General features: G+C 37.9%; 1 protein-coding gene across 1 annotated transcript; it reads right to left on the minus strand.

Annotated features, from left to right (window-relative positions):
• Window positions 1-576: 576 nt before the first annotated feature.
• On the minus strand, window positions 577-10,985 carry LOC116265507 (3-ketoacyl-CoA thiolase 2, peroxisomal-like). The gene is made up of 14 exons (XM_031646162.2): window positions 10,672-10,985; window positions 6,605-6,681; window positions 6,402-6,486; window positions 6,135-6,261; window positions 5,961-6,059; window positions 5,816-5,883; window positions 5,551-5,658; window positions 5,399-5,476; window positions 5,170-5,302; window positions 4,992-5,088; window positions 4,444-4,567; window positions 4,261-4,369; window positions 938-1,021; window positions 577-853 (listed from the first exon to the last, which is right to left on the minus strand). The coding sequence occupies exons 1-14, from the start codon at window positions 10,756-10,758 to the stop codon at window positions 744-746; spliced, it is 1,386 nt and encodes a 461-aa protein (XP_031502022.1). The 5' UTR covers window positions 10,759-10,985; the 3' UTR covers window positions 577-743.
• Window positions 10,986-11,313: the final 328 nt, after the last annotated feature.

Consider the following 11,313-nt stretch of genomic DNA (forward strand, 5'->3'; position numbering starts at 1 on the left):
CTTGAAACGTCAAATCAGTGTCTGCCAATGCCCTCTTGCTCACAATCGTGGGGTGAGAATCATTCTTGGGGAGGCACCACTGGTGCGGAGGATCTTTGGCACAGAAAGCACAACCCCGCCCTTTGGAACCATTTGCAAGTTCAAAGGAGAGAATCTATACCAGGACGTTCATTTTCTGAACGGTCCTCGTCAACCTTAGTGCCCCTTCCCCTCCATCATATTCCACCCCAAGAGAAACGGGATAGAATCAAATACACACGCAATCCCCTCCCCACCATGAACATTGGGCTGCTGCTTCACTGTCAAATTATATGTTACCTATTCTCTATGCCATCTTAAGTACGTCCTTGGTAATATTTCTGGTCCTCTCTCTTTCTTTCCAGGCAACATAGAATCACTCCAATCAATGACAATGAATGTATGCAAGCATAAACGGAGTAGTTTCTGCTTTTTCCATCTAGCCCATCAAGGGGTATGCATGAACAGGAAAAGGATATAACTAGATCCGGAAAAGCAGAAGGGATAAACAAGCCCCACAAATTATGCCGCACGATGTCCCCATTCAACAGGCACGAGGAATAGTGAGCTTCGATGGCATTTATTATAATCATTGATCGTAACAGCAGAGGTCCCGTACCGAATTCTGCATTCCACTTAATGGTTCGTTCTTTATTCCCCCTTATCCTCCTAAGACTAGTGGAACATAAATAGATCCTTTTTTTTCCCTTCTCTGCATCTATGGATCACAGAGCATCTCGAGACAGTAGATTATGGGCTTGAACTTTCTTCACATTGTGGAGCTGATCAACCGAGTCTCCCCTCTCGAAAACAGCAGCAGCCCCCATCCCTGTGCCTATGTTCACATTTGTTAAGCCGGGGAACATTAATTAGCTTCTTGTTCCTTAAACAAATAAAATAGAGGTGATTTTACACTTACCTATGCACATGGAGACGACTCCAAATCTGCAGTCTTTTCCTCGACGTTTCATCTCATGCAACAGAGTTGCCACACAACGTGCACCTAAGGAAAAAAATAATTACTAAACAGACCATAGGTATACATAATCCAGCAATAAAACATGCCAGGTCGAGTATAGGTAGGTACCCCTTACAAACCTCCGATACCCATGTCACAACCACACTGGCAGTCAGGCACTTTCAGCTGTGCCTTTGATGTCGTTTTGATGTCATGCTTGATTCAACCCATTTAACCCAGTTTATCAACTACAGTACATGTAATCAGCACTTGGGTGAAAAGCATCTTGCCTTTTCTACCCACTAGTTTGACATGTTCTATAGTTTTAGTTTCCAGTTGATGATATACAACTCCGTACAATGCATTTTGTTAGTCAAGTACACTTGCATACGTAATATAGTTTTTGTGCACATGGCTAGCCATGTACCCCTGTAACCATCTCATGAAGATTGCAGTACCATGTCCCTCTTACCCATACCCCATCCATATCCACATCCACATCCACATGAATGTGACGTTGCCCACATAAAAGAGTGAAGATGATCACGCCAACAGTGCCACAACAATGTTAAAAAAGAAATGCCAAAAGTACGTACAAACATTTGAAATAACTACGGGTTCCTGAAGGGTCCAGGTAAGTGCAGGATAAAGTTTCTGAACTATCCCTCCCTCCGTCCCTCCGACCAAATCAAATAATAAAGAATATTAAACAAAATCACCCCAATCCCCCACACGTATCCAGCTGTTCCAAATGGACATCTATCCTCGCTCTCGCAGAGAGAATACAAACTCCAGTTTTGCATCAGAATGCCTCTCTTTTTCTTGACAAGCTGCTAAAATTACATATAAGTTTGAGTTTGCTGCTATGTTGATTCAGAAGTCATATTTTGGAAAAATTACAAATTCTGACAAGGAAACCAAATTTGTTTAGCTTGTTCTCCTAGTACCACATTGACCTTTTAGAAACATTTGCTACAGTGCATGCAGGGATACTCTGGGTTTAGGTGCAAGATGTGTTTGGAGGCCTAGAGTCACTGCACCTGGCTCTCCTCGACCTTCAAGTACTCGATGAGGAAGAAACAAGGTGTCATCATGCAGATTCACTTATGATACATGAGGCAATAATTTTCTGAAATGGCTAGTTCATTGCTATATTGTCCTCATACACAAACTGATGCTTGTGATTTTGTGTTTGTGTGTGTGAATATGAGAGAGAGAATTAAACTGCTAAACGTAAAAAATAATATAAAACAACAAGCTCATAATTGATTGTGGACTTCAGAACTTCAGTAGCCGATCACACAGTCATCCATGTGACTGCCACTTCATATTCATTAGAGGAAATAGTTTGGAAATTGAAATATATGCAAGATTGTATCGATGTGAGTGGGAAGAACAACCACTACATTCAGAACACTTTAGCAATTATAATATCAAGAAACCATGTAAAATAAGACCCTTGTTGGGCCTCCTACTTCCTTTCTACCTTGTACATTATACCAAAATGCACCCATACTTCTTGTGTCTGACTGCGATTAAATAACATACTTGGTAAGGGTGCATAACAAATAAAATATACTATTAGCAAATGAGATATTTGACCTCTTTTTTGTAGCTTGACGAAAGTGATAAGGAAATGTAGTTCCTGTGCAAACTGAGTTGCCCATTTCAACGTTCTACTAAGGATTAGTTTCTAATACAAGAGAAATTTTTATCCTGCTAACAACCTTTTGTCTATAAGCATTTCCCCTGAAGAAATAAGACATGACCCCTCTCGCTCTCCCTCTTTTCCCTCTTTTTCTGCTACATCTACTCTGAGAAGGCAACATATGGACTTATGATGATCACCTGATTTAAAAATTTTCTTGGGTGTTTTTTGAGAGGTCGTTTTTCTCAGTAACTTCCAAAAAAGGAAGAAATCTAAAAAATAAAATAGGTAAAAGTAAAATAAAAGAAAAGTAACAAAAAATGTAATGTGCTAATTATATGAAAAATAGCAATTAATAATCAAATGATAATGTAAAGAACAATCAAAACTAACTATATGCACCATAATTTAGCCACACAACTCATCCTAGTGTAATATCAAGTTACCAACAAACCACTGAAATATAACAATGGAACGACAAGATACAAAGTTCAAGGCTCAACTTCCATACTTCAAGAAATCCAAGCTTTGAGAAAAGCCTTTTAAAGAAATGAGGCCCTTTTTTCTCACGATAGTATTGCAAGAAATTCAGTGTTCGGCAAGAAATTGAAATGTCATGATATTTTCCTGATAAAAACATTTGTTTTGGCAATATGTTTCATGAATGAACCTAATATTATGAAATGAATTGTTAGTATGTGGGTGAGACTGCCTGAAAATGGCACTTTTACAGTTTTACCCAATTCAGCTGTTGAATGTCAAGTCAGTCACAAATTTCTTTATAAAAGCCTTTTACCTTCCACCCAGTTTTAGCTCCAGATTACATTAACATGAACTTCAGCGGAGTGTTAATAATTAGGTATTAAACGTACAATAGCAGGTACTTCAGCATGTAAACTATAATTGTGCATGAAGAACTAGAAAATGTACATTCCTTCTTTATCTTCTTTTTGTTTTCCAATAACTAGCGCCTTCACTTAAAGGTCATTATATTCAACAACCAAGTTAAGCTGTTGAGTAATGCATGTGTATATATATCCTAATTCAGAATATTCATTCAAGTGATATGAATATTTCCCTCATTCAATTTTAGATACAAAAATTGGGCACAAACCATTGACAAAATCGCATTTATTCACTCAGTTAACACTTCATTAAATAAGACAGATCCAACTTAAACAACTCGTAACCAACACAGGTATATGAGTCAACAACCCAAACATCCATGTAAAGCAGGTGCTTTGTGCAGCATTCCTTGAAAAATTGTGGGTGGGTGCAGCGAGGATATATATACGTATATATATATATATAATTGTCCACACAGTAAAAGTAGCAGTTAACAATTGACAAGCTATCATTTTATCAATGGTTTAACAAAAATCAAAGCAATTTTGTTCCTTGCCAAACCCAAGCAGCACCAAAAACTGGTCTGTATTTTCAGAAAAAATGCTACTAGTTGACGAATCGTAACCCCAGTGATGGAATAGATATCCTGAAATCGTCATACTTGAAATTGTATGTAAATGTTCTATAAAGGCCATAGACATACATGAGCATATACTCTAATGACAAAAGTGGCATACTTCAGGCAATATCAAAAACTTAAATCATAACCAACATGCGCTTGGATAAGTACCTGTAGCACCTAGAGGATGCCCAAGAGCAATAGCACCTCCATTAACATTCACTTTCTCTGGATCTAGGTCCAGCTTCTTGCAGCAATACACATATTGAGATGCGAATGCCTACACCGTTCAAAAGTGTCTATGATCTTCCGACAATTTCCAACAATGAAAATCACAGCCCAATGAAGTCCTACCTCATTTATCTCAAAAAGATCAATATCACTAATTTCAAGACCAGCGGCTTTGACTGCTGCAGGAATTGCAAATGCAGGGCCAATGCCCATGACTGCAGGGTCAACACCAACAGCTACAAAACTCCTGTATTTGTGCACCCAGAAATATATTCAGAAACCAAAATGTCCAAAATGGCACATCAAAAGTACTCTGCGACTCATTGACATAAATAGGTTCCAAGATAGAAACTGGCCACAGTCTTCCTGAATATCCAACAGAACTACCATAGTCAAGATTGCAAGCTACAGAGGAACATATTTTTCAATTTCATTTACATCCATTTAGCAGAATTCTAGATGAAGATTTTAATTTTCTGTTCCAAAAACGGGAAGTGATATTGTATCTTCACAGAATTGAACCAAAAACAACAGTATTTGCCCACTTAGGAACAGTAAATTCCTTGTATATTTGTATAGCTTTGCATTAAATTAAAAAAAAAAAGCAAGATGGACAGCCATGGAAAAATGTTCCTTAATGAACAAGTACATATATTTCTGAAAAACAAAACCTGAATACACCGAGTATGGGAAGTCCCTTCTCCACTGCTACAGATCTCCTCATAAGCAAGACTGCTCCAGCACCATCACTCACTTGGCTTGAATTACCTGCCATTGTGAAGGACACAGATAACATTGAGCCTACCATATGATTTGTCATGAAAACAGCAAGGAGCTACAAAGTAGTACCAGCAGTTGTGGTCCCATCCTTCTTAAAAACTGGTTTCAGCTTTGCTAGATCTGAGATTGATGCATTTGCCCGAATTCCATCATCTACCACAATCGTAACACTCTCCTCTTTCCCTGTTTTCGGATCTATGACCTTTACAAGTGAAGCACAAGTCAATTATCATGGCATGCAAATTCTGTCAGCCAGGCAATGGAGAGCATGGATTGAAGCCTCTGGCAAAATTTTCACCTTTGTTTGCACAGGAACAATTTCATCTTTGAATTTACCAGAGGCAGTTGCTGCTGCAGCTCGCCTATGAGATTCAACCTGAAATGCACAAATTGTCAATTTGCTGAAGCATAATGAAAAACACAACAAGATATGAAATAGATTGTACTTACAGAAGCCCGATCCTGCTCCTGACGTGTCACGGCATAGCGGTGAGCAACATTTTCAGATGTAATGCCCATTGGAAGAAGGCAATTCTGGGCTTGTATGTGTTCATTCACCTAGCAAATTGAGAATGAATTAAGAATCACTAACATCTAATACCCAGAAGAGAAATTTGCCGAAAGTATGGTGTAAGAAGATAAAACACGGCATAAGTAAAAATTTTGCATTTCATTAGCAAACTGTAAAAAATGGCATAACTCTGATTATACATACTCTAGGGTTTATGGTGCCATCCCAAGCCATAGGGTTTTTCGACATAGTCTCTATCCCACAACCAATACCTAGTATAAACCATTAGCAAGGTTAATGAGAAAGCACTTTCTCCCAATTGCTCAAGTCAAAATAATAAAATGTTTACCAATGTCATAGAACCCAGCCTTTATTGCAGCAGCAACATCAGCAACAGCCTGCAATCCAGAAGAACACTGTCTATTGACAGTTCTAACAGGTACAGTTTCTGTATGATAAAAGAACATGTTAAGGACATTAATAATCAAAAGAGCGAATATCTTAGAACCAGCATAGTACGTACCAGGAAACCCAGCATAAAATGCTGCCATCCTACATTCACTTGCTCTCTGAGATCCTGGTGCCAAGACAGTACCGACAACAATGTCCCCAACTTCACCTGGGTTTAGACCGGTCTTGTCAAGCACTGCCTGCATCTCACAGCAATTGCTTAATTAAAACACCAGATTAAGAGAATCAGAAGACTTACAATCGAATTTTATTTTCTGAAAATAGGCAAGAGAGGGAGAGAGGATGTATAGAAGCAGAGTAGGCTTGAACTTCAGCTAACCTTAAGGAGAGGTGCAAGTAAGTCATCAGCCAATGTGTCCTTGAAGCCCCCACGCTTGGCCTTGCAAATTGCACTTCGGACAGAACTATAAAGAGAGAATCATATAGAATCAGAACTCCAAAGGTTAGTAATGAGAAGAAAACCATGCTATCAAAGATCTGCAATTGAAGAACCTCTACAATTTCTGATACATTTACACTTACGCTACAATTACAACATCATCCCCAGAAGCAGCATTTCGGTGATATGGTGCACTATCCCCAGCAGAACAAACCGAAGCCTGTAGCATGGACTGAGTAAGGAAAGTATAACCATGGACAGAATGACTTGAACAAAACAAGAGGATCCCTCATTTATCCAATTGATCAAAGGCTTCCCAGGTTTTACTATAATCTTGACAAAAATAGAAAAGGCACACATTGAGCCCAAATTTGAAGGCAATTTCTCAAAAAAACCAGACAAACTCGATGCACATAATCCAGCTACCAAATCCAGATCTAATTAGCTTTTTACTCTTTTCGATGTGCAATTTCATATCTAATGACACAATTAAGATTAACTAAAAAAAAGAGGAAATTTTAGAGGGAAACAATGTCTGCTTGCTAGTTGATATTGTTCCCTTCAAGCGTGAACATTTTGGCCATCACTAGTTTTTTATTTACCACAGTTCAGAAAAAACATCAACCGATGCTCCTGTCTTCAATAACAGGCAGAGTAAACATAAAGCAGTCAGAAGCTAATAGCTGAATGAGAAAAGAAACTTGCACCTAAGAAAAAGTAGTAACAAAAATACGAATACGATAGCAAATGAAGGCTAAAATACTTATAATCACCACTATAAATTTATTATGAGACAAAACAGCCAAACACCAACAAATTTGGTATCAATCCAAGATTCCAAACCAAAGTATCCAGACATGAGCCTAAGAACAGGAACCTCTCTCACTTTCTTATATTACTCTCTCTCTCTCGCTAACATATTAATTTTCGTTTAAGAAAGATTGATTTATGAATTAAGAATAACCAGAATAGGTACCATGTGAAAATGTACTTTCTCTTTTTCTTTCAAAACTATACTTAGATTTGGTTAGAAGTTCTGTACGCTATATTCATAGAAAGCTGTCCCAATTTTACTGCCTTCTCTAGAAAATCTTCATGCATTTTCTACACCTATGAATATTCATTAAATAAAAGAAACAGAAACAAACTTTACTTTCTCTACTACATATATATGCACCAGCACACACTATCAAGCTACTAATTTTTAAAAAATAAAAATAAAAAAAAAATTCTTTTAGCTTGTCAAATCAAGTTAAATTCCTCATCAGAATTGTCCAAACTTTTTCATCATCAACATTGAAATACCCATATATTTTTTTTTAATTCTTTTCATATAAATACCATGTGCTGATATATTCAATAATCTAATAGCCCTTATGGATTTACCAAAGTAATAGAAAATTGGTAAGAAACTCTATTCACATGGGTATTTTATTTGGGTGAGGTACCAGTACCAAACAGGTATGGGTACGCCCTTCCTTGAAATTGGCACAAGATGCTGGATACAGGCATTGCAGTTCTCTCTCTCTCTCTCTCTCTCTCTCTCCCTCTCTCTCTCCACACAGAAATTGGCACATCCCAGACAACTTATGTCAGGGACAGAAGTAGGCAGCTTGAAATATGTAAATTAATGTATTTCAACTCTGACCTTGTAGATGTGATATTACAATTGATTTAGTACGAAAGGTACATTACGTTAGCCAACTTTCAGGTTCAGATGTGTTTCTTGAGCAATCAAAACGAATCAATGGCACTAGTAACAATAAAAAGTTTTAACCATAAGAAATCAAAATGTTTTTAATAAAATCAGTTTGAACCAAAGGACCTTCCATGTTAAATAAGCAGTGAGAACCACATTAGATCTTTGATTTACTTAAGTGTATTGCTTGAGGTGCTACTTTTTTTCCATGACATAGTTGTCTGCAACCTACCTCGGCCTGATCAATAAGGCAAACCAAGACAAGAGTACCTTATCAGTTTAGCCAATCTACATTTCCTCCTAAACTTAGAATATTCGCTCCACAACTGGTAAATAAACATAAAAAGAAGACAATGTTTTTGGCATGTGAATTTGACAGTTCAAAGTGAATATGAAGCCCATAACTTAGAGGTTAGAAGTACAGTTTAGCACCAACAAGTAATAATGGAGCGAGAATGCAAGGTCTAAAGTCTAAACCAAGAAAAAAGTGATAAATTAAGAAAGTAGAAATTAAAACCTAAAAAGTGCAAACACTGAAGATTAACACCACAAAATTTTAATACCAGACAAGAGTGTTGATAAACCTATAAAATGTAGTTTAATAACACTGGACAAGGTGATGACCCAGAAAAATTAACACCAAAAACTGATACAAATCAAAAAGTTGATTCAATACCAGAAATGTACTCATAAACTTTGTCCAAGTCCCATAAATGGGATTACATAGATCGAAGTGGTAGTCCAAAAGTTGATTCTTGTCATTCCACTTAACCCTTGCCACTCTACCTTTACCTCCCTCCTTTCAACTTAGTTTGTTACACAATGATTTTATTACAAATTTCTTTTTCCTTTGCCAATTTCTCTTAAACCTTTTGTCCATTTTAATTGCTTGATGCTGAGAAATTCTCAAGACCTTGTGAACCAAAACCTTATTCTTTCGGTTTCTTTTTTCAAAGTTTCATCAACTTAGACTTGGTCCCTTTTCATACCTTTCTAAAGGTTCCATTATTTTTTGATACACAAATTTCCTCTTATTTGTTTCAAGTAGTTTTCTTATCTAAATTCTAAATATAAACTGGATACTGGATAGAAAATGAAAGACATGATGTCACCACTAGTAAGTTAATAATGATAATAGAGGAAGAGACAAATGCATCCCACAACAATAAGTGTTTTAGCCTTCAAAAGAGGTCTGCTTAATCCTAACACTTCACCAAACTTACAAGGCAAAGCTGAAACAAGGATAGGGAGGGCCCTGGCCGGTAGGCAACTGGAACCTCATTGCCGCCACTCACAGGGCTGATCCTGCTGCTTGCCCTTCATGGGGTTCCAAGGGCCCTCACCTCGAAATTTTACACTGGAACCATAGGTATAGACAGTCCATCAGGTCCAAGTCTCCCACCCCAAAAGTGGTTCCGCTACAATTGAAATCTTACAAGGCAAAGCTCTTCTTTGTATTCTTTCCATCTTTTTTGTGTTAAGAGAACTTTCAAGTTTCAAGATTCATCGCTATTTCAATGCTTAACTTCGTTGTTCAATTTTCACCAATTTCATGTATTAAATCTGCAGGTTCATCATTAGTTGTAAACCTTTAGCAAAATCTTAGTACTTGATTATCAAAAAGAACGAAAAGAATCCCCATGATTTCTTGCCTAACCCAAAGGGATTCCAAAAGTTTATGTTAAACATAATCCAATAATCAGGTTTTGTTTTTGAAATTATACCCATGTAGATACTTGATGGACCTATAAACTATGGTGATTAGTAACACAGTATATGTGTACACAGTACACACACGCACTCTCTCTCTCTCTCTTTATATATATATATATATATATATATATATATATATATATATATATATATATACACCAACTTGTTCTTTCATCTGCAGAAACCTTAATAGCGTATACTAGACCAAACAGAACTCATCAGTATGACATCCAACCTTTGACAGCATGATGATCGAAAATTTACTCCTGGAAGAAGCAGTTCTGATGCCTGGTCTGCTAAGGACCTTGAACTATAGCAAGTGGTTGGAGGACGAAAGAATATTTCCTCCAAGAGCATAAAGACCCAAAACTTTATAATGGAATTCAAGCCAAAGCTTCACCAGTTTTAACAACCGCCGACTCAAATAACTCGATCAAGTTTTTCAAGATTCATCAAGCGTAAGCTCGTGCTACTTAAGAAGAGAAGGCTAAAGAAGATGAACAGAAAAGAGCCTCTACGAAATCCAGCAAAAAGTCAGGCAACCTGCGGCTGAAGAAATGGAAAGATGTGCCAAAAGCTATCAACTAAAAAGGCTCAACTATATAAAATCGCGTCCATAACGATAGGGAACCGTAATTTCCATGAGAAAAAGGAACACCCATGAGTTAACTGCAAGAAAGAATCAGCCCAAGTTGATTTAGATCATGAAAATCTTGCCGCGAAACTGCGTCTCGTGGATCAACCAAACTCCGAACAATTATTCCGATATTTTGGGAGAGAGAGATAGAGAGACGTTACTCGTAGAGTATGATCGTCGGAGCTGCGTAATGAGATCGGGCTGAGATGGCCCAGCAGAACTTTCTGTCTGTTCGCCGCCTTCTCCATCCTTCCTACCGCTGATCGATCGACCGAATGTCCGACCAATCCAAAGAGAGAGAGAGAGAGAGAGAGAGAGAGAGAGGTCGGAAAATGAAGGAGTCGTGTCACGCTTCCTTTTTTGTAGGAAGAATGCTCGGATAAGAACAGAGAGGCGCGATGGACGGAGTCGTTGAAGCGTGTGCCGACGTGGTAGCGTGGGCAAGTCAGTTACTTGGCGAGGCCCTTCTGCGGGCCCTTTCCCGCTCCCCTTGCGCTCTTCCTTCCCGCTTTTTGTCCTCTTCCTCCTCCCAAATGCCACGACAGTGGACGGATTAGCAGGTTCGTTGCAATACCATCCGGCGTAAAAACATTACAAGAACAAAACTGACTATCTTTGATCAAATCTGACGCTGCAATATTACCCATGAAGGAAGATTTTGCTAGTGTTGTCCAACATTTTGTGGACGGTTACAGCTAATAAGATTTGAACAAATCTTAAAAAAAGAAAACAGATAAGCAAAGTAATTCGAAGAACGCTAGAGTTAATGCTCGAGTTATGTATCGTATTTAATTTTTGGTTTA

Source organism: Nymphaea colorata, chromosome 12 (assembly GCF_008831285.2).
Source record: "Nymphaea colorata isolate Beijing-Zhang1983 chromosome 12, ASM883128v2, whole genome shotgun sequence".
NCBI classification, from domain to species: domain Eukaryota; kingdom Viridiplantae; phylum Streptophyta; class Magnoliopsida; order Nymphaeales; family Nymphaeaceae; genus Nymphaea; species Nymphaea colorata.